This window comes from Coloeus monedula, assembly GCF_965178545.1.
Source record: "Coloeus monedula genome assembly, chromosome: 8".
NCBI lineage: Eukaryota > Metazoa > Chordata > Aves > Passeriformes > Corvidae > Coloeus > Coloeus monedula.
The window spans coordinates 1,521,371-1,548,028 of NC_138788.1; the positions used below are offsets into that span (position 1 = coordinate 1,521,371).

Consider the following 26,658-nt stretch of genomic DNA (forward strand, 5'->3'; position numbering starts at 1 on the left):
AGACTTGATTGTTGCAACTTTGATACCTGTGGGTCGAAGTGATGGTCACAGTCTTGATCCATTGAGGATGGGGAAGCATCTCCATAAACATATTAAGGCTGGATTGGCCCTCCAGCTCTGTGAAAAGGAGCAGAAAGCAGCTGATCTTCATGGAAACTCCTGTTCTGGTGTGATGGGAAAGCTTTGCCTGCAGGTGCTGCCTCTGCAGGGCTCTGGTACCTGCTGGCTTGGACACCCAGCCAGCCCTGGGGCTGTGGGGCTAAAACAGCCCTGGGCATTAGGGAAGAATGGTTTTATTTTGTTCAGAAATACAACTGAGATAGTCCAAGGACGGTTTGAACCTCTGCCAGAAGGGAAACAGGCAGAGTTAAGGTTCCAAAATGGGAGCCACCAGTTAAAGAGGATGATTTAGTGAGGGTCTGACTTGGTGCTGGGCTGGAAAACTTTGGCTGAAATAATCCACCAAGGCACAGAACATCATTTTTCCTGCAAGAAACAGCATTTCCTGGCTTTGCAGCATCAGGGAGCTGTGCTGAGGGGCTCCATTCCCCTCTGTGTCCCTTGTTCCCTAAACCAGAAACCATCTGGGAAGCAGCTTTTGCCTCGGCTGTCCATGGTGCCAGACTGGGGAGAAATCCCGTTGCACGTGCAAAAAGCTGGCAAAAAGCTCCTCAGGGCTATAAAAAGCAGAAGTTGCAGTCATTTCTTTTAAGCTCTGTAAATAATTAAACCCCTTCTCCTCCCTGGTGAGGGCTGTGAGGAAGCAATAGCTGATCGTTGATACCTGTTCAGTTCGTGTGAGCTGGGACATTTGCTGTTCAGAAAAACTGAGATTTTAGGTGCCATAATTTGGCCTCTAATATGGAAGAGCTTTTTCTTTTTCTGCTGGAGAGTTTTGCTTTTCCCAGCGTCCAGCCTTAAATAATTTGTCATTTCATCCTGAAGCCACTGGTAGTTTGCATCCAGCTCTGTCAGATTTTCCTGATTGCCGTAATAAACAGGGGTGGGATTAGAAAACCATCTCAGAAGTCATTTGAAAATGTGAGAGCCCAGCAGGGTGATGTCCCCAGGTGAAGGCAAAATGTGACTTTGTTGTTTGAGGGGGCAGTTGAATTATTCACACAGAGACCACACCAGGCAGACTCAGTGGCTGCTTCCCTCTGGAGAAAGAGCACTGGGAATGCTCTGTCATCCAGCAGGGACACACTAAATTACCTTTGAAACCAAGGCTGGTTTAGTTAGGGAGTAATCTCTGTGCTCTCCCCTTGCTCAGCTGACCTTTGGATGGGATAATGGGCTGGGGCAGATGTCACATGGAAGCCTCGGTGGAGAACAGTCAGGGCCTTGGAAGCAGGCTGCTGTTCCAACAGCTGGCGGCATTTGGTTATGGAATCGGGGCTGTCCTCTTTGTTTTAGGGAATTAGGGCTGTCCTGAGGAAGGAAAAATGCAGCAGAAATCATCCTAAGGATAACAAATTCCAGAGGGAGCACAAATGCAGTGTGGATGCATCCATGCACGTGGCCATTCCAGCTGCACGTGGTGGGAGCACTTGATGGTCTGGGCCTTGGAAATTTCACCAACTCTGGCATGGATGTGAATCCTTCTCTCAGGAGCTGCTGGGAATACTCTGCTAATCCCAGCGCTTGCAGCTCCATGCAGCTCTGGCTCAGTGCTTTAAACAAAAACCTTGGCCAGCTTTGGGGGGTGGGGGGGGGGAGGCGTTGAGGCAAAGGCAGCATTAAAACATTTCTGTGCATCCCTGGCAGTGTACATTTGTTGTCCAGCACATTTTGGAGCTGTCCTGAGGACTTGTCTGAACAGCTTTGCAAGGATTACACCACTGGAAGTTGGGCTATTTCTGTCCCGCTGTCATCTGCTGACTTAAATAACAGGGAGGCACTTGAACAAAATGTAATATAAATAAAACTCAGTGATTCTGCTACCACAGGGAGCCACTGATCTTGGAACTGCTGGAAATAGGTGTGGGATCATTTGTGGCTTTCCCAGCTCTGCAGTTCCCTGCTAGTCCAGTTCTCCTCAGTTGTACGTCAGCAGCTCAGACCCTGCTTTTATATCCAAGAATTCGTAAGGGAAAGGAGAGAAGGAGATGCAGAGCAGTGAGAGATGAAAGGCTGGTATGTGGCTGGTGCTGGCACCCTGGGAAGGTTTGGGAGGAAAAGATTTGGGAAGCACCAGGGCAGGAGGTGGGACAGCATTGTTTCCCTGCTGGCAAATCGTCTCGGCAGGGCTGGCAAAGGTGTTCCCAGATAAAGAAGCTTCTTCCCATTCACCCAAAAAACTTCCCAGGCCAGGATTTGATGGGAGTAGCTCCAAAGTTTGGAAATGCTGGTTGTTTAAACTGCAGGGAGAGGGGAAGGAGCAGAGGGTGGAGGTTCCCGTTTCAGAGTGAATATTCATTTTCTCCCCACAAACATTAGTGAGTGTGGTACCCAAAAACTGCCCAGTGAATTCAGCTGACCCCAGGACAGAAACCGTGTCAGATTGGAAATGAAATTCAATCACCCAACTGTGAAATGGAAGAATTTAATCCCACTGTAAGTGAGAAACCCAATGCAGCCTTAACTCCAAAGCTGCTGCCTACGCCTCCATCCCACCCGCAGCTGAGCCACCCAAACAAATCCTTTGTCTTCTTCCCTGTAAAAAACACTTAATCCCTTTTCCTGAGGGCTCTAATTGCTTTCCATACACAGCTTCCAGTCTAAATGTCGTTCCCATTCCACCCAGGATTTCTACCCTCATCTCATCCTTACCTGGGGAGCCCTTTCCATGCCTAAAGGGGCTCCAGGAAAGCTGGAGAGGAACTTGGGACAAGGCATGGAGGGTCAGGACACAGGGAATGGCTTCCAAGTGCCAGAGGACAGGGCTGGATGGGATATTGGGAAGGAATTGTTCCCTGGCAGGGTGGGCAGGCCCTGGCACAGGGTGCCCAGAGCAGCTGGGGCTGCCCCTGGATCCCTGGCAGTGTCCAAGGCCAGGCTGGACACTGGGGCTTGGAGCAGCCTGGGACAGTGGAAGGTGTCCCTACCCATGGCAGGGGTGGCACTGGATGATCCTTCATATCCCTCCCATTCCAAACCATTCTGGGAAAGGATTCTAGGATGGGTCTCTGCTCTCCCTGCTCCCAGCTGTGGGACCCACAGGATGTGATGCTCCCATCTTTGGGATCACCAGGAAGGTGCCAGCCTCCCATCACAGTAACTTACACCATAACATTCAGTAATGGAGGTTTGTTTAGAAAAAGAACCTGGGTGCTTCCGACACTGTTTATGGATCCTGAGAAACTGCCACCATGGGATATTAATATTTTAATTATTTTTTAATTATTTTTTCCATTTGCTTGTTTGCAGCACTTAGAATCCCAGAATAGTCCAGGTTGCAAGGGACCTTAAAGCCCATCCAGATCCATGGGCAGGGGCACCCTCCACTAATCCCAGGTTTCTCCAAGTGCATTCAGCCTGGCCTTGGAGCCTTCCAGGGATGGGGCACACCCACCTTAGGGCATCCCAAACCCCACACTGGGCAGGGCACTTGGGTTTTCCTGGCTGTGCTCTGCTCCACTTACGTTGATTTGTCCTCACTTGCATTTGCTCCATTTTCTCAGTGCCTCACTGAACACTCCATGAAATGATTTGAGAAGTGCTGAGCTCTAAATCTTTAAATCATCTGAAAAAAGAAAATTTAAAAAAAATAAAAAAGGAAAAACTGTTCCCGTGATGTAGCTGATCCCACGGCTTCTGCAGAGGTATAACAAGATAAAACATCAGAGGTGCAGATAAGATGACATTGGGAATATGTGAGATAAGCTCAGTGCCTGTAAACCTTGAAAGAGGAGATCAAAGCCTGATCTGTCCCATTATGTTGGACATTAATGTAAAACTACCTGGAGGTTTTTAATGGGGCTATTGTTATTAAATTTCTGATGCGAGTTAAAAGCCCCTCATTCGTGGCTGTATTTAAAATTCATTTCAGTGATGGCAGTGAGGTGTTTCTGGCTTTGTCTGCTCAGCAAAGCAGCACAGGGAGACGCGTTTGAGCCCTGGCTTTGCTATCTCTTGGTTTCCTGTCATTTTCCTGTACAATTGCTCTGCAGAAAACCTCAAATAACATCATTTATTGATCCCAAAGCGCGGGCTCGGAGCGATACCATGAGCTCCGAAGTGTGCAATTGGAATTTGCTCAGCTGCTGATGATCTGAGTCAAACCACTGTGCCATACTCCCCAACCCCTTCCGAGCTGCAGGTCTTGGTGCTGATCTTAATCTCGGATTCAATCTCAGACCTGGGTGCATCTCCATCCTCAGCAAGGTGCATTCCTCACGCAGGGATCCTTATTCCCTCATCCCTTTGGAGGCTGCTCCTGTGCGGGAGTGATCTCATCCATCCTGGAGGGCAGCATGGAATTCCTATGGCTTGGAACTCTTGGAGGAGCCCAAGATGGGAGCGTGGCTGGCAGCAGGCCAGGCCAGGGCAGGGACTCTTGGAACACGCAGGGAAATTGCCAGGGAGGCCCTGCAGATGCTGGCTTGGCACCAATTAAAAAGGCACCCCTCGGCTGCTTTGAAACATCAGCCATGCCCTTAAATTCCCCCACTTCCAGCTTCCCAGCCATTTCCTACACTCAGGGAATGAGGGCCTGGAGTTCAGCTTTGAAGGCTGTTTTACCAACCCCCCAATCCCAAATCAGCTGCTTAATAGCGATGCGGGAGCTGAGTTGTCACATTTTGCATCTGGGTCAGATTCAGACACGAAAATATTGAAGAGCTGAGCGAGTGCTTAGTGAGGATGTGACCTCCTGCCTGGAAAAACAGCAGATCTAGGAGAAAATGCTGCTCCAAGCTTTCTGCTCCCTGCAGCTCACGCGTGCCCTTGCTAAGTATTGAAGCTGACATTTAAAGCAAAAAGGATTTACTCTCATATTTTATGGCTGCAGCCTCTGCAAAGGGTAAAGTCCTGCAGGAGTGAGCCTTGCACCGGTCACAGACCACACTCAGCACGTCCCAAAGTCCCCTGAAAATTAAATATCATCAACTGCTTTTCTTCCAGCCAGCTAAAACTCTGCTCATTTAAACTTCCTTTTAGTGGGCTTGGGAAATGCAGCAGCGAAATGAAGAATATTTCCTCCTGTTTCTGCTTCTGTTCCAACCTCTCCGTTGTTTCTCAAGCAGGCAGGTTTTTATCAGTGCCTCATTATCCAGGACAGCTCCTTGGAAAGGCAAGAACCACTCAGACTTCTCACAGAGAAAGGGGAGGTGCAAAAGCTGGAAACAAGCAGTGCTGACCTTCCCTTTCCTGCTGGCTTGGTGATGGTAGGAGGTGGGAGGCTCTCGACTGAAGTGTCCTTTCATAGTGAATCTCTTTGCATGGCTTCAAGCATTTTGCAACATTGTTTTAAACATGGCTGGGGGGAAAGAAATTTGAATCTTTTTTTGACCTGCAGCATCTCCTGGGCCATTAAACAGAGGAGCTGAGCATGAGAAAACTGAGCTTGGGGGGTGCCAGGGCTTCATTGCTCAGAAACTTCACAGGAGCTGCTCCAGTGAATTCCCCTTCTAAGTCACTGAGTGTTGGATGGCGCAGCCTGGCTTGGAAATGAAAATAATCACACACACCTCAGCTATTTGAAAGTTTTCCTAATTTTCCCCAAGTTTCAGTGGATGGAACTGCTTAGAAAATGAACATTTCTAGTAGAGGGTGTCATTCCTTCTGCTGCAGGGGCTCAGGAAAGGCTGATCTGTGTCACCCCTTTGGAGAAGGCACAACAGGGGTGCCCAAGGATAAACACTCCTGGGATCTTTGTAAATGGCCATTGCAAGTGTTTCTAGGAAAAAAAAAGATTCAATCATATTTTATTATGGCCTTCTAAAAACTCTCCAGAGCTGGGCATAGTTTGTAGTCCCAGTAGTATCTCTGTCCCATTTCCAGTGTTCTTGTTGGGAAGAATCGTCATGTTGGAATAGAATTGATAATCCCAAAGTGATCGTTTTCAATTAAATTGGTAATTTTCCTAAAGTTCTTCATCTTTTCATCTTTAAAAACCCCCTTTCACAGTTAAAAAATAAAATTATCCAGGACCACTTTCCAGATACTTCCAAAAGCATCCTGCCTGCTCTTTCCCCAGAAACCCATTTTTACAGTGCTTTTTACAGAGAACTTCCACACTTGTGCCAATATTCATTTAAAATGATGAAGTCCACCTGAGAAGGGCCTAAATTAGCGCACAGCTCCAGTGTTGAGGGCTGAGAATCCAGAGGGACCTGGGACAATTTGGGGGAGTCAGGGTTTTGCTGGGGTTTTGCTGCCTCCAAAACGAAATAATCCAGGGAACAGCTCAACTTCAGCAAGTGGGATCAGCCTCTTTGACTTGGGGTGATTGAGGGAGTCGGGATCAGATCTGCAAATGTGTTTTGCTGCCTCCAAAATGGAATAATCCAGATAACAGCTCAGTTTCAAAAAGTGGGATCAACCTCTTGGGGTGATTGAGGGAGTCAGGATCAGATTGTGAATGAGGAGCTGGGGTTTTGCTGCCTCCAAAACGGGAAAATGCAGAAAGCATCTCAGTTTCAAGAAGCGGGATCGACCCCTTCCCAGTGACTCTGCGGGTTATCATCTGTGTGCTATCTCTCTCTTTGATAAGGTGCAGCCTTATCTGGCTCTGCCATTAGAAAAGCGCAGCGCCCGTTAGTGATATTTATTTGTCTAATAAAACACAACATTTCCAGCTTGGACCTGTTCATTTGGATTTTACACTTCTGCTCTTTACGCTCAGTTTCTATGGGAACCTGGGCTGTTATAGCAGTGGAGAATAAAGAGGTGAGGAGAACTCTTGGAAAACACAGCTCCATTTCTCCCCTGAATTGCCAGGCACAAACACTCAGCTTAGAGCCAAATAAACTGAGAAGGGAACAATTAAGGCAGGAGAGTTGATAATCATTGAATCCCTGCTTGCTGAAACATCTCAGTTATGCTTTTCTGCTTGGAAAATCCAGGTGTGATGCTGAAAAGTTGGGTTTGGGGAGGAGATAACAGGTTGTGGTGCTTGGCTTTATGGCTATTTTAGCGCAGACTAGAAATTTTATCAACGCCCTGTCTTTTCGGTGCAATTAATTACAGCTGATGAGGTGGAAACGTGGCTCATGTACAATTCTGTACACGAGAAACACACTCCAGGTCACCCATCCTTCAGGATCTGCTGTGTCTCTCAGTGGTTAATGCAGATGAGCTGAAATAACGAGCGCAGAATAGTTGGGCAAATGCCCTTAAGGACATTCCCTGCCACACCATGATCTGAATTCTGGACGAGGTGCTGGACTGAGGCTTGGGCTCGATGATCGGACAAGACTTTTCCAACCTAAATGATTCTGTGTTTGCATTTCCACCTGACTTGGAGGGATGTGGGCTCAGTGCTCTGAATACAGAGTGTCAGCAAGGTGAAGATGAATTTTACATCTTCCAGCAGGTCTGCATTTATAATCCAGCAGATTTGAGGAACTTGACGAGGATATAAGCAACAAAAAGGCTTTTGAAACAGTTGGTGCAGAGAAGCTGGGGCTGCCCCTGGATCCCTGGCAGTGTCCAAGGCCAGGCTGGACATTGGGGCTTGGAGCAGCCTGGGACAGTGGAAGGTGTCCCTGCCCATGGCAGGGGGTGACACTGGGTGGGCTTTAAAGTCTCTTCCAAACCATTCCATGATTCTGGGATTTCAACAGAGTCACTTGCTCAACACCAGCAGAGCCTCTGATGTTGGAGGCTCCAGGAAAAAAGGCTTTTTTCACAGCCCTTGGGCCGAAATTGTCTCATCCTTCCATCCCTGAATCCAGGGGAGAGGGGAGGGGTTTGGAGCCCTGGCAGCTTTGGAAATACCATGGCTGTTGTCAAAAGGCCTCACACAGAAAGCCTCAAAACCCACCCTGCTAAAAAATAAACAGCAAACCACATATTTTGTGCCTTAATAAGCTAAAACACTGGCAGCTACTTAAAAAGGCAATTTTGATGTATTCCTGAGGGATGCAGACAGTCCTAATCCCAAGTATGGCTTACAAAGGAGCTCTGCCCCCCTGCCTTGCCTGGCGTTAATCAGGCTGAGGTGCCTGACAGGAAAATCTCCCAGAATTACATTTGTTCAGCACAGAGCTGAGCTCAGGCCTCCCCTGATTCGTTTTCAGGCAAAGGGAAGCTCATTTGAAAGCTCCACTGCTAATTCCAGGAAAGGAAGAAGGCATTAAGGCTCTGCTGGGAGTTTCAAGTGACAGCAGAGCCATTAGCGGAGGGGAAGTGCAGGAAGATGATCTTTATCAGAAACCACATGTTTGGCTGTGTAGTTCAACCCCAGCAATCACTATTTACCCCTTGGTCAAGGATTGTTTTATTGCATTAAAAAAGAAATGTTTGTGGGTCTCTCCTTCCTCTCAGTGAGCAGCACGTGGAGTTTGGGTGTTTATTGAAGGTGCTGAAGGTGGGAGGAGTAAAAGCTGCTCGTGAAGGAAGAGAGGATCCCCTCTGAAAATAGAAAAGGGCTTTTGGAAGGGTTTTGTGTAGACTGAGCAGGAGGTGATACTGGAGAAGGGAAGGCCTTTGGAAAGAATCTCTCCATCTTTCTTGGGGAGCCCCTTCAGGCACTGCGAGGCCACAGTGAGGTCACCCCAGAGCTTCTCCTCTCCAGGCTGAACAATCCCAGCTCTCCCAGCCTTTCCTCCCAGCAGAGCTGCTCCATCCCTCTGCTCATCCTGGAGCCTCCTCTGGGCTCGCTCCAGCAGCTGAAATCCTTGCTGTGATCTGGGTTTTTTCTGGAACACTCCCACAAAGGGATCATCCCCTTAGGAGGGCCAAGGTTTCTGTTGGAAAAGCACGAGGAGGGTGGGTTTGGTGTGCAGCATTCTGCTCCGTCCTGTAACATCTTTCCAGGAGCTCCAGAGGCTGCCAGAGTATTCCAGGGAATATCACCACATGCTTGCTCTGCTTCTCCATGTGCTTCCTGTTCTCCTGAGGAGAAAAATGGGCCTTTCACCTGATCCCAGACATGCCCCAGGTGATCTGCCCTAGGGTAAATCTCCAGTGGATCTTCATTTTCCACATCAGGAAATGGATCTGAAGAGACGAAGTGAATTAACCAGAATTCATAAAAAAAACAGGTCTGACACCCTCCTGCTCTCCCCCATCTTCAGGGAACAGCTGGCAGAGAGAGAGCCCGAGTGGGAAGAGCTTCACCTGCAGAATGATTTCCCCTGTAAGGAGCTAACATTGGGTCATTACAGCACAGAATTAGGCTGTAAAAGTCAGGTACTGAAATGTGGACAAGAGTTCCTAGAGCAGGGCGTGTTCAGCATTATCCCGGATAGTAAACATTCAGATAGTCCAAAAACCCCTGGATTTTAGTGAAATAATATCTCCCTTTACTAAATATATCCTGAAAATGCTGAATAGTGGGCAGTTTTCAGGCTGGGGAGTCCCAGTATGCTCAGCCATGACTCCTGTGGTGCTGTAGTTTGTATAAAGCCAGGCTGTTTTCCTGCTCCTTCCCTGGTGATCCCTGACATTCCATCCTTCTTCTTGCCCATCAGCACGGAGCTGATGCTTCCCTAGGGCTGTCTTAGGGGGAATCGTCATCCCAGAGCCTGGTTTTGGCATTGGAAGTTTGGGTTATTTTTTCTATCTCATTTTCATTTCATCTTTATTGGAAAAGTGCTGAGGTGCTTCTGCCACGCCCTTCCCAAGGTCCTTCTGCAGCGTTCTGGCTCACTCCATTTCTTTTCTGCTGCTCTGAGTGTCTGGATGTGCACAGAAAACCTCCTAGGTACCTTTACCTGTCTGAATTTTGACTCCATCAAGCAGCACCAACTCCAGCAGAGCACCCTCAGGGTCACAGGTGGTGTCCCTCTGCTCTGCAGATCAGTTCTTTCTCCATGAGAAGACTTTTCCTGGCAGCTTCGTGTCTTTAATGGCCTTTGCTGATGAACATTCTGAGAGAACTTTTGGAAACCACATCCAACTCTGTCAAGCAGATCAACCTTTAGTGTGACCCCTTCAGGAACCTCAGTATGTCTCTTTATGGGAGACAGTAAATCGATTTTATTCTGCTCTTGATGAGTTTTCACTTACAGATACAAATGATACAAGCTAGAGGTCCCGAGGTCAACTCTGTGAGACCATCACAGGCTCACGGAGTTACTGAGGCTGGAAAAGCCCTCCCAGCCCATGGAGTCCAAGCTGTGCCCGATGCCCACCTTGTCCCCAGCCCAGAGCACTGAGTGCCACCTCCAGCCCTTCCTTGGACACCTCCAGGCATGGGCACTCCAAAGCTCCCTGGGCAGCCCCTGCCAAGGCCTGAGCACCCTTTCCATGGGGAAATTCCTGCTGCTGTCCAAGCTGAGCCTCCCCTGGCCCAGCCTGAGGCCGTTTCCCCTTGTCCTGTCCCTGTTCCCTGGCAGCAGAGCCCGACCCCCCCGGCTGCCCCCTCCTGTCAGGGACTTGTGCAGAGCCACAAGGTCCCCCCTGAGCCTCCTTTGCTCCAGGCTCAGCCCCTTTCCCAGCTCTCTCAGCCCCTCCTGGGGCTCCAGCCCCTTCCCAGCTCCGTTCCCTGCCCTGGACACGCTCCAGCCCCTCCAGGGCTCTCTGGCCCAAGGATGTGAGATCCCTCAGCAGGGCCAGCACAGGGGACGGGCCCTGCCCTGGGCCTGTGGCCACCCCATGGCTGGCCCAGCCCAGCGGCCATTGGCCTCGTGCCCCCCTGGGCACCCCTGGGCTCCGGTCCAGCCGCTGGCACAGCACCCCCAGGGCCTTTCCCGACGGGCCCTTTTGTTAGAAACGACCCAGATCCGCAATGGATAGGAGTTATTAAAATTTACTGAGAACGCAAAAAAACCATTCGCAAAGCCGAAGGCCAGCGCTGCGAGCCCAGCTGGCTGCCAGAGGCTCGCTCCGGACGCGGCGGATCGGCCTTTTCCCGCCTCCCGCCTGAGGCACAGCAGCCCCGGGCGCTGCGTGGCCGCGCCCCCCTGTCAATCTCCGGCGAGCCCGCGCTTTTCTGCCCCTGAGGCGATCGGCGCTTGCGTTGGTCCGCGCTGCCCTCGCTCCCCTCACGGCGCTGCTCCCGCAGCCCGGCCGGCAGCAGCTCGCTCCCCACAGAACGGGCACTGCCACAGAAACCCACCCAGCCGCCGCCAAACCAAACCTGTACCATCAAAGCCACCCCGACAGCGTTAAACCTTCAACATGTATATTAGACCTTTGATATTTCCACCGGATAATATCATAATACCCAACACTATAGTCCCTACTATAACCTATAATAGAACTCATAATTAATACAGCATATGGCAAAAGCCAACCTTCAAAAATCATTCCTAACGCTTTCCAGCCCCTCTGCCCCAGCCTGGAGCTGCAGGGCTTGGGGCAAGCCCAGGGCAGGACGCGGCACTTGGCCTTGCTGAACCTCAGCCCATGGATCCAGCCTGTGCTGATCCCTCGGCAGAGCTTCCTGCCCTCCAGCACACCCACACTCCCCCCCAGAAATGTTCTAAAAAGTTTTGTTGCCTCCCGAGGAAGCAGTGAGGGTGTAAATCTGCTGCTCCGTGCAGATGTACGGAATTCCGGTGTATCTGCGCTACCTACAGAAAAGTTATGTCAGGGAATTAGGGCACCCTGGAGAGCTGCAGGGCATGCAGGGAGGCTGAGGGGCACTGGGAGGGGAGGCATTGGGACAAACTGGGAACGCTGCAGTTGTTTGATGAAAATAATGACGATGCTTTGAAAAAACGGCGCTGCTCCATAAAAGCAGGACGGGAAGCAAATGAGAGCATGGAGGAGCACGCGGATGTCCCCAAAGGCCAGGCCTTCCTAGAGCTGCTTGAGGGTGCATGGCAGTGAGCTGAAGGATCCTCTCTGGAAACGCGGGATATTCCTGCCCTCCAGTGGAAGCATGGAAAAGTGCTGGATAAGGGATGGGAACCTTCCAAGCATGCTAAGAAACCCTCAGGAAGCTCCTTGCTTTTGATCCGCTGTCCCCTGAGCTGCTCCTGGCGTTCTCTGCTGGAGCCCTCGGGCCCCTCTTTGTTCCCCACCCCAGACCTGCCTTTGTCCCATGGAATTTTCCAGAGCTTGGCACTGATCCAAGGGGATGGTGTGTGAGAGTCCAGTGCTGGGAACGTGGCTTGGAGGGGTTTTGGGGGAGCACTCATCTGTGCTAGTTCAGCTCCTGGGATGGCAAGAGCCCTTCTCCAGAACAAGCTGCATGCGTGGGAGGTGTTTTAGAAAATACTGTGCTCCATCAGAAAAGCAGGAATGCCGTTGAACTGCTGGGATGTGCAGGGTTTGCTGCCTGGATTCCCCAAATGAGCCAGCTTGCATCCCTTTCCCAGGAGTTCACTGAGGTAAAAAACCCTGGGAGTTCAGGTGCTTTGTTTGGCTCCTTGTTTTCCTAATCCCTTCCTGATTATCACAGGACAATATTCCAGTGTTGGCAGAGCACTGGGGAGTTTCTCCGGCGGTGGATTTCGGCGCAGCAGCGAGAACTCTGCTTTTCCCTGGCTGCCATGTGTTAAATAAATAAATGCCTGATAAGAACTTCCTTTTATCTGGTCAGGACAAGCTGTGAGATCGAGCAGCTCCTGTCTCACCATGTCAGACATGAACAGCTTCCAGGGCAGCCTGGGAAGCACAGCTCTGGGCTCTGATGCTTTCAGACACTGCAAGGAGGGGCCTTGAGTTTCCCAGTCTATCCCAGTTCTGTGCAGATCTGTTGGAAGTGCCTCAGTGCATCCAGCTGGGTCCTGTCTCTGCCCGTGGCCTCCAGCAGGTGGCTGGAAGGGGGAGAAGAGCAAAGAGGTGATTATTGATTTATTGATTGGGAGCCTCCGGTCTCCAGCGATTTGGGACTTGGGCACTTCCTGCTGTCAATAGATTTGAGCATTCCTTGGTGGTTTCTCCTCCTGAATCTGCACAGCTGCTTCCCGTGGCACACCCTGACCTTTTCAACTTTGATCAGCTCCTGCCAGTTGTCTCTTCCCCTAGCACAGAATCCCATCCAGATCCATCTCTTCCCCGTCCCTTTCCCAACCTTACTCCTTAGCTTTTGAGGTGAGAGCAGTACAGATGGATGAATGACCACCACCACCTGCTTAGGCAGGATTTTTTCCCCCCTCACTGCATTTCTACAGGATTTCCAGTGTAGGCATTACCTTGTCCCTTCGTGTCTTTAATTCCTTGTGCGGTTTTTCACCTTGGGCTTCTGTTTGCTGGTTTTGGCGATTTCATATCCTTGACCAATGCTGTCATTCTACTTCTTCTCCCTGTTTTTCCAGTTCATCCCTAAAGATGTTGAGCAGGAAGGATCTGAGCGCTGCTGACCTCCCTCCATTAGGAAAACGACCGCTGCATTTCCTATTTTGCACTTTTTTTGTTTTAATCAATGCACAAACCTTCCTTCTTATATCACTTCTGTAAGAGCCTTTCAAACCTTGTCGGATGGCTTTAGGAAATCCAAGCCAACTGCATCCAGCAGCTTTCTCCTCCCCACATGCCTGGGGTCTCCTTCAAAGAGCTCCAGTAGGCTCGGGAAGCGCCTTGGCTCTTCCCCAAAGAACTCAGATTTATCCATGTGTCAAGTGCTTCTGTTAGGACAGATGTTGGGTTTAGGGGACTACAGGGCTCTGGATCCCATCAAAAAGCCACTTCCATCCTCGAGGTCACACAGAAGTGCTGGGGGAGGCCCATCTGGTCCCTCAGTCGATGTGGGTCCCCTAATGACACTTCAGTGGGGTTCCCCTGGAGCTTCCCTGGGAAGGAAGATGTGCTGGGAGGGTCTCCCCAAGGCCTTCCATGTTGAGCCCAGGGGTAAAAAGGGCACTGAGCTTCTCTCACATGGCTTTGTTCTCCTCGGTGGGCTCTTTCCAGAGGGTCTCTGTAGGGTCTCTACAGCCCATGATCAGGTTTGTGCTGCTGCTGTGGTCAGGAAGGGTTTATTATTTGGTTTGAAGCCTTTTGAAGTTGTTATTTGCTTTTTTTTTCTGTTTTATGGTGTTTTTCCTTTCAACTGGACCAGATTTGGTTCTTTTTTCTTTCCTCTTTCTTGATTTGTTTGAAACGACTTCGTATTTGAAGGGTGCTCTTGCTTTTAATGTCCTGGCTTGTGCTTCTGCTCAGCTGCTCCAAATTCCTGCCGGCCTCTCCTAGATCCACACTGGGTGTGTTTGCTGTGTCCAGATCCCCATGTGCCACTGCTGAGATTTCATTCTTCTCCTCAGCTCTTTCAGCTGCTCTTTGAATTCCCTTTTGGGACTTTTGAAGTGGTGCTTTTCTATGAAAGCTCTCTCTGGCAGTGGTTGATCTCAGCACATCGTGTTTTTTCTCTTACAAGGAGGTTCTCCCAAGGGTAGGACTTTGAATTGGGCTTGACTTACCTTTTCTGATCTGCCCTGTGGCTATCACTGCCCCTGGATCCCTGGCAGTGCCCAAGGCCAGGCTGGACATTGGGGCTTGGAGCAGCCTGGGACAGTGGAAGGTGTCCCTGCCTATGGCAGGGGGTGGCACTGGATGGGCTTTGAGGTCCCTTCCATTACAAACCATTCTGGGATTCCATGAAATGCCCCTCAGCAGCCCTTGGAGAAGGAACACGAGTTCTCTCAGGGTAGATCTCTGCCTCTTAGCAGCTGCCAAGCTGGAAACCCAAGCTCACAAGGGATTTTTTCCCAGAGGATTTGGGCCATTGGAAAGAAGAACTGAGGGCAAAATGCCGACAAAGTTGTCTGAAACCCCCGGGACTTGAACAAATGCACAGTAAGTGGTGAGCACAGTGAACTGGACAAATAAATGTGTCTGACATCATCAATATATTGATCTGTTCCTCACATTCCTTAAAAAATTGAAGAGGAGAAAGCTGCAACCGAATCCTTTGAACGTGAGCATCGCTGTTGCCATGGGGACCTTCCTCTGTGCAGGTCCTGCCTGGAGGCTGGAGGCAAAGGGGCTCTTTGGTGTCGATGTGCTCAGCTGAGCCCCTTTGGGGCTGCTGGGATCTAATGAGCACTTTGCAATTAGCTGGGGAGGTTTCGTAGAGCAGAACTGTGATTTGAGCAATTTCAGGCTGTAGTTAGGCTGAGCTTTCCTGGAGATCATGTCTGGCTTTCCAAGGGTGGGATATGGCTCTTCCCCAATGAATCCCAACAACTTCCCTTAAAATACCTTTGGTGGTGTTCAATCCTTGGCACCCGGTTTGGTAGCTGGGATTTATTGCCCTCACAGAGTTCATTTGGAATTTTAATGAACAATTGTTGTTTTGGACAGTATTCACATGCGTTCTCCTGGGTGTTTTCCAAAGGAAGAAATCCCCAGGGGATCTGTAGGTATTGCCTCGGAAGTCAGTCAGAAAAGCAAAAGGAAAAACCCTTGATGCCTTATTTTCCAAAGAGATTTTATTGCCTACAGATCCAAACTATTGAATCCAGGAGGATGAGGAGAAAAATGAGGAGAAAAGAGGGAATTCAGGGAATTGTCTCCTTCCTGACCAAAATACTCTTTTTTTTTTCCTTCTAAATTATTCAGGAGCATTAAAGACCACCATGGGAAGTTTCTTTTTCACTGCCTTTGTGCCAACCATCCCCAAAATGCAGCTGATTCAGCTGCTCGGTGTGGGGGTTTAAACCCCAGTTTGCCCCAGGAATCCATGGTTTGATATGAATTACTTGGCTGTCGATAAATAACATCTTATTGCTTTTCCATCTTATAGCAGATGTTCTTTCCATTGGAATGAAATGAGGTTGCTGAGGTTTGAGTGCAGCATTTGAGGTGCCATGAGAGGTCTTCTGCTCTTCCTTAGGATTTCGTTCAGCCTGGAATTCCAGGCTGTGCTGGGCCAGGATAGAATGTGATATGAGGCATGTCTTTGGTGTCCAGCTAAAATCATCCAGAGTTAAAGCAAGAGACCAGGAGAAAGGGAGGGGAAAGAGAAGGAACAACCCCCATCCTTAAGCAATATCCTTTAACACTGCACAGAACAGGAAACTCCACCAGAGGAAGGAATACTCCACATCCTCCCTCCGCCCCTTTTAATTAAAATGGATTCAGGTCTGGGGGTTGTAATCAGACTGTTCTGTAGGGTGTCTTGTTTGAACTATTTCAGGACATTTTGGCATGAGGAATATTACAAATGTCGTTTTTACCCGGAGCTGAATCCAGCACTTCCCAGAGAAGGAGGTGGGGAGAGTCCTGTGGGAAGCGTGGAGCTGTTTCCTTAGGAGTTCAAGGAGGAACACGTTCATCTGGAAAACAAATACACATTTCCGTGGTGACCTCCCTGTGACTTCCAGAGAAAACCAGGGAGTGTGTTCCCTAAAAACCCTCCTTGTGCTCTACTGAGAGCTCTGGGGCTCAGGTCTGTACAGAGTTCCCATCACCTGGCATTTTCTAGCCCGGTGTGTTTGACTGTCCCACCAAAACTGTGGCTTTTTCCTGGCACATCAGCATCGTGTGGATGCGTAAGGGACAATTCCACAATGTGGGCGCTGGGTTGGGATTTTGGGAGCTCGGACCCCTGGGGGCTCTCGTGGGCTTTAAAGGGAGCGATGCACCTGCCTGTGTTACCAGAGGAGAGGATTCCACAGGAATATCTGGGGAAAAAGGGTGAGATTTGCATCTGAAGGGGTTTTCTCCCAGATGAGGTCCCACTGCGGGGTGGGAGGCACTGAACCCAGCAGCACAAGGTGTTTGATGAGGTATCCCAATCTCCTGGCACGTTCAGGGCTTCCACAATACTCACTCCAAAAAATCCAGGCTTCTCAAAGAGCCTGGATGAGGAGAAGCACTTTCTGAGCTGCTTTGGCTGCATTTGAGTGTGTTCAGTTACAATTCTGGGTGAGATCTGTGCAACATCCAAGTCTTCAAAGCCCCAGAATTCCAACAAATCTCTTTGTTTAACTACTGAACCAACCCGGGATGAGCTCAGCTTGCTCCAGCAGCGCAGTATCATGTTTGTGATGCTGAGCTCTCACTGAAAAGTGATTTGCTTTTAAAAAAGGGGAGGGGACAAATGAACCTGTGAGGTTTTTAACCCTGTATTTTTAATTTCAGATCTCCCTCCCCTTCCAGAGGAAGTTAGAGATGCCATGGTGACACTGAACCGTGCCATAAATCCAATCTCTCCTGATGGGAGAGAATTTTCTAAAAGTCCTTGCAAGGAGTTTCAAAGATAAACCGAGACTTTTCCTGGAGTTTCAGTGCTTCCAGATAGTTGTTTATGAAGTCTTATCAGAGGAACAGAGCCACTAGCGTGACCCAGGTACAGCATAGAGCACAGAAAGCAGGAGAGAAGTCTCTAATTATCAAGATTTGCACAGCCTTTTAAAGATAATTTAACCAATAGTTACTAAAAACATATGTTATTTTCACTTTCCTACCAATTATTCAGTAACACGGCCAGGAACTGCAGAATTCCTCATCCAGTCATTCCAAACTACTTTTACTGCAGAATATGAAGTAGTAAAGGAAGAAGGGAGAAAGTTTAGAGAACAACAACAATCCTCCATTTTGATATTTTTTACTCTTATCTATTTACTACAAAGAGAAGCCCAAAACCTCTAAAATTTTTCACCCTGTGACAATCTTGCATAGCAGTCTATCACCTAATTCACACCACTGTGTTTTCTAGTTCTTGTCTGATCATTGGTAATTTTTTCCAAGGTTGGAGGTTAAAACAGTGTTTTTCAGGGGGGTAAGAACCCTTAAAAACAGGCAGAGAAATATTCTCAGCACTTTGGGTTCCCACACCGTGGCTTTAATATCTGGTTTAGCTGCCACTCCAAGCTCCACTGCTGTAAGAAAATCTAAAGCAGGGGATGTGCAATTTTCTCCTGATGCGAAAGGCTGTGATTTCAGGTGCTGGGGCATCCAAGAGAAATTCCCAGCCCTGAAGATATGGCCTTGAAAGAAATCCAGCCTTTCTTTTCCATGCAATGGTCCCTGCAGCTGCAGCTTCAAACCCAGCGGCACCACCAGCACAGGGCTTTTAAAAATCCCAAGGAAAAGGCTCCTGGTTTGGATTTTTGAAGGTGTCAGATGTGGAAGGCAGTGGGAGGAGAAGCTAAATCAGGAGTTCAAGCCACCCCAGAAGGATGGGCTGAGGAATCCTAGCCTAGGAATTCCTGGGTTATTATTCCCATATGTTCACCCTACATCCATCTACAGATCCATCCTTCCACTCTTTCAGTGGGGTTTGCAATTATAAAACATCGAGAGCAGCAGATGAGTTTGATGTTCTCCTCCTCGGTCTTCCTTGGGGCAGGGCAGCAAATCCTGCTCTGGAGGTAAATCCTGTCTGAGCAGCCAGGATCTGTGGGTGACATCCATCCCTCCCTGGGCTGGCTCAGCATTAGGGTGGCTAATCCCAGGCAGGAGTTATCGATGGAGATATCCTGGAATAACTCCGGGATCTGAATTCGTGAGTGAGCTCAGAAATGGCGGTAATGTGACAGAGCTGGGAATGAATTCAGCTGTTCTGTCACATTTGTGATGGGTAGGAAAACAGGCAAAGAGCTGCGCTTTTCCTCAGAATCATCCTTCCCAAGGCAGCTTTTCCTGAAAGGGTCTTTGGGAAGTTCCCAGGTGCATTTGTGCATCAGGAGGGAGATAGACACATGGTGCCCAGAGGAAGGAGCACAGAGGCCTTTCCCACACATCCAGGACATTGTTATTCCCTGCTCTCACTGCCTGCTCTGCCTGAGGGGAATTTTGGGGCAAACACCCCCCTTCCAGCTAATCCATGGAGACCTGGGAGTGCTCAGATCCTGGAGAGGCCTGGAGAGCAGGTTTGGCCTTTCCCAACAGAGGCTGGGTTCATGCCCTGGTTATTTTTTCCTGCTGCAAAGGTTTGTCAAGGAACATCACCCCCAAAAAGTCCTGACCCCATGATTGATACCTGCGGGGAATGCTGGATAAGGGTTTGCGTGTGGGATGGGACCTGTGAGAGGACGAGTGGCCACACACCATGAAGAAATAGGGATTTGCTCTCAGTGCCTGCCAGGAATTTGCTTTCAGCCATTCCCAGGCTCTGGATCCCGCTGGTTGTGTTGATGCCCTGTGGCTGTCCCTCTGCCTGAGCCCTCTCAAACAGGGCACAGCTGAAGCTCAGTATCTCATGGACACCACACGAGGTGCTTTTGATTTCACTTTCACCTATTCCTAGATTCCCCCTTGCCCCAAATCCTTGGGGAACACGTGATCCTGGGCTTTTGGGAGTCATTGGAGCCAGCAGGGAAGGGAAGGCCTGGCAGCCCTGCCACCATTTGCTGCATCTGCTCTTCCTCACATCACTTTCAACTCTGAAGTCTGCTGGTGACAGGAATTCCAGCCGTGTCCCTTTGGAATTGCACCTTGCTTCACGCAACAGCACGAATCCAATCTAGGGAGCTTTCCATGATTTCAGGGTACCAGGCAGGCCAGGTCCCATGGATAGACCAGACTCAGGTGGGTCACTTCATCCCAGCCAAAATACAGACAGTCAGATGGGGAGAAAGAGCAGTCACAGAATTGGGGATTTGGGGGAATTTTTGCTTTCTTCTACACAGATTTTTTTAAGTGCCCCATCAGCTGAAGCAGCATTTAATAAGAAATTGTGGCTGCCCCATCCTTGGAAGCGTTGGGAGAAAGGGTTGGGAGCAATGTGGTGACGTGGAAGGTGGTTGGAACAACATGATCATGAAGGTCCTTTCCAAGCCAGACTATTCCATGATTCCCTGACCCCTTTAGAATCTTGCTGTATCTTAAGAACCATGAGGAGAGGACTTTTAGTGGGCACAGAAAGAGAGTTTAGTTTTGGCAAATATTTCCCTCCCCACCCCACCTGTGGATCTCAGGCTCATTTCACCTGTGTCCCCTTGCAGGCTGGCTCTGATCTCACCATCCAGGTGCTACCATTCCACTTTTCCCAGTTTTCACAGAGATTCCATATTTCCTTCTCCAGAAATGCATCTCCTCAGTGATGGGTGAGGTAGTGACCAGGCTGACCTAAAAACCAAATAACAGGCTGGTGTCTGTCAGTGGGGAAGGCTCCCACCCCCAAACCGGTGGCATTTGTTCGGATCAGGGCGGTTGATTCCCATTTGGTTGCAGTTCCTGGCTGGCTGGCAGTCTGCAGGTGGAGAGGAGCCAAGTTTTCTCTGGAGATGGCAGTTTGCTAACAGATGTCTGATGTTTCCCAACACGCTTAGGATGGGATTCAGGAGCTACTTTAGCTGAGCTGAGCAGTTGGGTAATTGCAAACCTTTGCTCCTCACATCTTCTTGTTGATCAGCTGCCCGGGTAACATGATTATTTCAATTTTTTCGTTGTTGTTCATAGTTTTAGGAGGCAAAGCTTGAAATATCTCTCCGAGTAATCATTGTCCTAGGAGGCAGTGGCTCATTTAAATGGGGGGAAACCTCCAAAAGTGCAAGGAGCCACAGGATTTCCTCTCCCCTCGGGCAAAGCATTGCCCAAACACTTGGGCTGGGGCTCCTGCACTGCCATTTCAAAGGATTGGGGTATTGGAAGATGGAATTTCCTCCTGAACCCCCTGATTACTCTGGTGTCTTGTACACGGTGCCTGTCCCTGCCAAAGGGGAGGCTGAGGCCAGGCAGCTCCTCAGGAACAGGGGGTTTATTTGGAGGCAGGGAAAGGAGTGGTGTTCCCAAGCCCCAGAGGAGGTTTCAGGAGGTTTCTGCCATTCAGATTCCCAGGAAACCTTGGAGAAGAGCTTGGAGACTCTGCAGGATGCTCTTGCCTAACTCAGACCTGAACATCGCCCGTGCTGCTCTCTGAGGTCCCACGCTGCTGTCAGCTGCAGGAGTGGGCTGTGAGCTCTGCTAGGCTTGGGCTGCTGTCAGTAGGTACAAAACCGTGCTTCAATAAGCAAAAAGTCCCATTAGGAGCACACTGGGAGTTGATTCCTGGTGTCCCACAAGGCTCCTGTGAAAAGCTCAGCCTTCATTTTAGAAGCTCTTTATTAACAGACTTTTCCTTGCTTTTGGATCACACGTTCCCCGTATCTTTTCTTACTGTGCACTTCCAGCTATGATTTTCCAGACATTTTGACCTGGGATGAGCAGTCCAATTACCAAAATATCCAGGGAAAGGCTCTTTCTTAATTACAGCTAATTCAACTGGAGACAAACAAGCCCAGGAATCCCAGTGCAGGAAGTCCAGGCCTTGTGCCTGCACAGCTCCAGCGTGGCACTGACTGTGCCTCCAAGGTGTCTGCCCAGCACACCTCTCATCCATTAATTCAGGAATTTGAACTCTTCCAGAGGTCAGAAAAGCATTTGATTATATGGAAAGTCTCCAAACACTGGCATAAAGCTGGGATTTACAGTAAAACTGCCTTTCTGGTTAAAGAGGAGTGGCATGAGTGGCGTCTCCACAGTGGAGGAAAGCACCCTGCCTTGGCACAGGTGGATTTGTCCCACACACGGATGAGTTATTCCCACCTCATCCTGAACAAGTGGGGTCAAACTGTCCCTACCCTTGTCCCACCTCTGTTCTGTGGAACTGCTTCCTTGAGCAGATTGTCCAGAGAGGCTCTGGGCTCTCCTCGCTGGGGCTGTTGCAGAGCTGTGTGCACACAGTGCTGTGCCTGTGCTCCGGGATGGCCCTGCTGGCGCAGGGAGGTGCCACCAGGTGCCCTCTGTGCTCCCTTCCAGCCTGAGCCATCCTGTGAATATCCCAAACATTCCCAAGTGTCGCAGATTCTTTATTCTGATCCAGAACTGAATGTTTTCCTACAGAAAAATATTAGTATTTCAACTTCTGTGTTCCTTGGCACTGCCCTCCCAGTGCCTTGGAAGGCTCTCTTTGCTTTGGGAGGGGATAAAATCAAACATCACACATGTTTTTCACCATTGTTCTGTCCAGTGAGGAGCTCACGCTGCAAAACCTTGGGAGCTTCCGTTCAGGGAGCAGCATGCTCGGCTTCAGGAATTTGGAAGGAATTCTGAACTTCATGACGAGGATCATACCCCCGATTTCCGATTTAGCTTGGGAATATTTGTATTTTCACCTTTTTATTGCAGATATTTATCCTCCAGCTTAGCAGGTTTGAAATGCAGAACGACTTAATTTATAGGAATTTTGTGTTTAAATGGACTTGGACTTTTGTAGCTGGGAATAAAACAGAATTCCAGTGTGGCTGTTGTTGGTAGGCACGGGAAGAGCTTGCTTGCCTGATTTTACCGTGGTTTGGTTTCACTACATATTTTTGGCCTTTCTTTTGGGTTTTTGAGGCTTGTTGCAGTGTATTTAGAGAGAAACACATCCAGTGTGTCCCATCTGCTTTGCTGCACTTGTATGTGCTCGCTCCATCCAAGGAGTCTGGCAGAGGGAATTAACCAAGGCATTTCCAAAAGCGATCCCAAAGATGCAGCAAGGATTTTTCTCAGCAAAATAATCCAGTTTTATCGTGTTGCAACGCAAATCCAGAAGATTTCAGCCTCCTGGTCCAGGAAGGTGTCCCTGTCCATGGCAGGGAGGTTGAAATCAGATGGTCTTGAAGGTCCCTTCCAACCCAAACAATTGTATGACCCTGGCTCTGAAATTTTCCATCTGTTTGTGTGTTGGCAGAGAATTTTCCAGGCTGGGATTTCATCTTCCTGGCAATTAGAAATCATTCAAGGTATTTAACTGCTCTGTACATTCATCATGAACTGAGAAGCACTCCCTGCTCTGTCACCCCTGAAATGATGGCTCTGCCGTGCTGTGAATGGGGACATTTAAATCCTTTTTTAGCGCCAGCTCAGCACTCACCTCGTGATGAGCACAGAGGGATCAATGAGCAGCTGTGGCACGCAAGGTTATCCCAAGTTCCCAGCGGGCTCCGTGCTGATTGGGTTCCAAAGTCAGGTGCATCAGGAGCAAGGTCACCCATGGGATCTGGTGACAGCATAAAAAATACAGCAGAGCTGAAGTCATCTGTTGACAGCACCCCCTGAGAGAAAATTGTGCTTTATTGCCTCAGACTTGGGGCTTCATGATGTGACACCTCTCACACTGCCAGATTCCTATTTGGAGTTTTCCCTTTCCACTTGGAAAATGACGCAGTTTTGCTCTTTCTCCCCCATTGTCGTTGAGGTTTTAAGTAGAGCAGAGGAGGCGGTTTGAAAGGAATCTGCCAATAAATCAGTTCATGCTGTTGATGAAATAATCAGGAGGAGAATGTCCCAAAGCTGGGCAGGCGGGTACGGGAGTGGGATGGGGGCTCCTCTTCCCACTACTGTCACCCTGCACGAGTGAAGCCCCCAGTGATCCTGCTCTATCTGTTAACTGCAAACTATTCCAGCTAAAATGAAGCCCTGCACACCAAGCCAGCTGCCCCTGCACCTTCCAGGCCTCCCTCCATAATCCTGCACCTTCCCCTGCACCTTCCAGGCCTCCCTCCATAATCCAGCCAGCTCTTTATTCCCATAAAGTCACCAGCAGCCAAAGGTCGGACACACGTGGGGCCTCTCCGGCAGCCGAATGTCACATTTTATGGAGGGGGTGGATCCTGCTCATCCATTTCCCCTCTGAGCCTTTCTAAAAATACCCTAAACCTTAACAAGGAGCTATTTTGGAAGGATCATGGTCATGGATAGGCATGGGAAGCTGATTTTGGCAGGCTTGCCTGGGCTGGATTTGTGTGCTCCTTACTCAGGGGCTTGGTGTTGTGGGACAGTTGGACATGGGAAAAACAGAGAGCATCGGGATTTTGGGACCTCCTGGCTTGGGATGTCTGCTCTGAGTGAGTTTAGAGGAGGAGAACAAGAGAAGATATCCTTTTGGGAATGTTGATCTGTGACTGAAGTCATTTATTTCGGGCATTTGCAGTTTATCAGATCTGATTTCATAAAACCTGCCTGGGATTTCTCTCCAGGGACCTTTAGTGATCCTGCCACTTCCAATAAACATTTATAGAAACTGCTGCCAGCTTGTGGATAAGAGAAACTTCTAGGAGAGACTTTTACCTTCCAAAAATCCTTAAAGACACCAAAATATTTTTTAAAAAACCCCACGCAGGAGAAGATGGATAGAAAATTCCCAGCTGTAGCCTTGGGAGCTGGGTTGCAGCCCCAGGCATTGGCTTTGCACCCTCAGTAGGGATGTTTGTTATTCCCCCTTGGAAAACTGGAGCCGTGCTGGGATTGGGAGCAGCAGAATGCTGAGCTAAAAGCAGATTTTGAGAGCTGAGATGGAAGTGCAGCAGGTAAAGGCTGGGCCAGGCTCCCGCAGCTCGGGGGCGGCGGCGCGCACTGCTCAGGTATGCACCTCTAAGAAATTTCCGTTTTTTCGCCTCAAAACCTCCAGATACGAAGCCGAAGCTGCCTTCTTTGCCAACCTGAAACTGTCGGATTTCAACATCATCGACACCCTGGGAGTCGGAGGGTTCGGGAGAGTGGAGCTGGTAGGTGACCTCTTCTTCTTTGTGTGACGTCCTAAAACAAGTGCTGTGTTAAAGGCTTCATTTTCTGTGGTATTACACCTCAGTAACCCCAAGAAAAGTGATCTGGTGGGATTAGATAGCGAAGAAAGCTGATTTACACTTCCTGAGACATAAAAAAGGTACCAGTAAATGCTTTGCAGTAGCCAAGAAGGATTTATGCCCTGAGAGGAGCACACATCTCCTCTCTCTTAAGTGGTTTATGGCATTGATTTATGGCCTTTTAGAGACAACCTGGAGAGCTGCATGGCTGCATGGCTGGTGAGTGCTGGGATTGGAAAAGCAACCTAAAATCTTACTAAACCAAATCCAGAGTGACAGTAGAAAGCCTTTCCTACACATTTTTTATTCAAGCCTAGAGTGGTTCCAGTTGGTCATCCTCAAAGCTGAACATTCAGTACCTGACCCATGACAATACATCCCAAAGAGGGACTTCTTTTTTTTGCGCAGAATTGTAGAGAAAAGACAAAATCCGAGTCTGCTTTCGGCTTTGCTTGGCTTTGGAGCTCTGTGGTCTCCTTTAAAGCAGAGCCTGAGAGGGGGGTGACCCCTTTGTAACACCATGGGAACACAAGAACTTGGAGTAGGAAGGGGGAATTGGGTTACACCACGGAGGAGCTCCGGACACCGGACACTCGTGCACTATGTTAGGAACTCCTGCGAGCCTGGGCAGAGTGGGAACAGTTACTGTTGCCACCACAAAACCTCAGGGAAGTCTCCACCCCATGACCCTGTGGGAGCCGAAGGCAGCTGGGGGTTGGAAAATGGGCAAGACGAGGTGTTCTGGTGATTATTTGTGATGTAAGGAGTAAATTTGGTGTGCAAAGCTCAACCCGCTCTTCCCTGTGGTTTGTTTCTGGCTTTTCCTGTACGGATGTGAAATCCTGTGGAGGAGGGAGCAACTGTGAGAACGCTGATCCTTCCTGGGGCTGGGGGTTTCATTTATTGTTAGTCTGTTTGCTCTTCAGCTGTTGTTCACCAACAGCCTGGGAAGGATTCCCTCGCTGATGGGAAGGAGGTCCTTTCCCTGCTCCTGCTGCAGTCATTGCTATGGATTCTTTAGAGCAGGAGCTTGTGCTCAACCTCTCTTTTGAAGTCCCTCCATCCTCTCCTGACCAGAGATTTGTCTCCTAAATTAACATTATCACTGGTTTCTCTACCCTGCAGTGAGGGACCCCCCAGTATGGGGCTTGGTTTGAGCCTTGGGAAGGTTTTGGCTTCATTTTTAAGCGTTTTGACACCTCAGCGTGTTCCAGGGGAGGTGCACGGGTTTGGCTCCGTGAGGGTTTGCTGGTGGGAGTCTCAAACCACAGCCTGGCCTCTGCCTGTGGCAGCTTTAAGGTGACAGAAACTCCACCCTGGTGTTGTGTGACCCTGGGCCAGCCGAGAGGAAGAGCAGGAGCTGCTCTGTCCCTTCGAGGTGTCAGCTCAAGGAGAAATAATCCATTCTGAGCCGATGTTCACATCTCAGAAGCCTCCAAGAAGCCCTGGAGCCACTTGGGGTGGGAAAAACATTCCTGGAGGTTTTCTTCAGGGGGGTGGGTGCCCCTCTCCTGAGCAGGAAAATGCTGGATAAGCTCATTTTCTGTGGTTCTTAACTGACACTGAATTGCACACAGATAAAACACATTTACAAGTGTGGCCCAACACACCAGATGTTGTTGTTTTTCTTTAAAATTTTGTTACAAAGCCAAGAAAATATTCCTTTTGTCAAGACGGAGCTTGGAATTGCTGCCTGATGCTTCCACCTCCTCCATGAAAAATATGGTTTATTATTCAGGGCTAAAAATATAAAATATATTGGAGGACTCGGCTCTTTTATTGCCTGCATATGGAAGTGCAGGAATGTTCCTGGAAAACATTTGCAGTTTTTGTGCTTTCCAGGAGTAAAAGGGATCAAGGAAGTGAAGGACATGGCAAGGAAAAGGAATTTTAGAGCTTTGGGCACGAAGTCCCAGGATGTCACCGCTGGAGAGGGCAACTGGTGGTGGCTGGGGGGAAACTGGAGTGTCTGGGGTTGGGATTGGCCAAGAAGGAATAACATTCCCATTGGATGTGGTTTTCCAGACACCTCTGGGAATGCTGGTGGCATGGAGAGGTCGCCCTTTCCATGCATCCGTGCACAGGGATGTGGTTTTTGGGTCAGACAGCTGAAAATACAAATTAGTTTCAATCCCACAGATGGTTCACGTGGAAATCCCTTTTTGTC

The 26,658-nt window shown here is 49.2% G+C and overlaps 1 protein-coding gene across 1 annotated transcript in view; it reads left to right on the top strand.

Moving 5' to 3' along the window:
- PRKG1 (protein kinase cGMP-dependent 1) overlaps nucleotides 1–26,658 on the top strand; it is a gene marked incomplete at both ends in the record, with an annotated part of 370,579 nt that overhangs the window by 318,172 nt on the left and 25,749 nt on the right. The window contains one exon of the mRNA XM_082285730.1: nucleotides 24,317–24,413. Within this exon, the coding sequence (XP_082141856.1) occupies nucleotides 24,317–24,413 (97 nt within the window). The remainder of the gene's footprint in view (nucleotides 1–24,316; nucleotides 24,414–26,658) is intronic.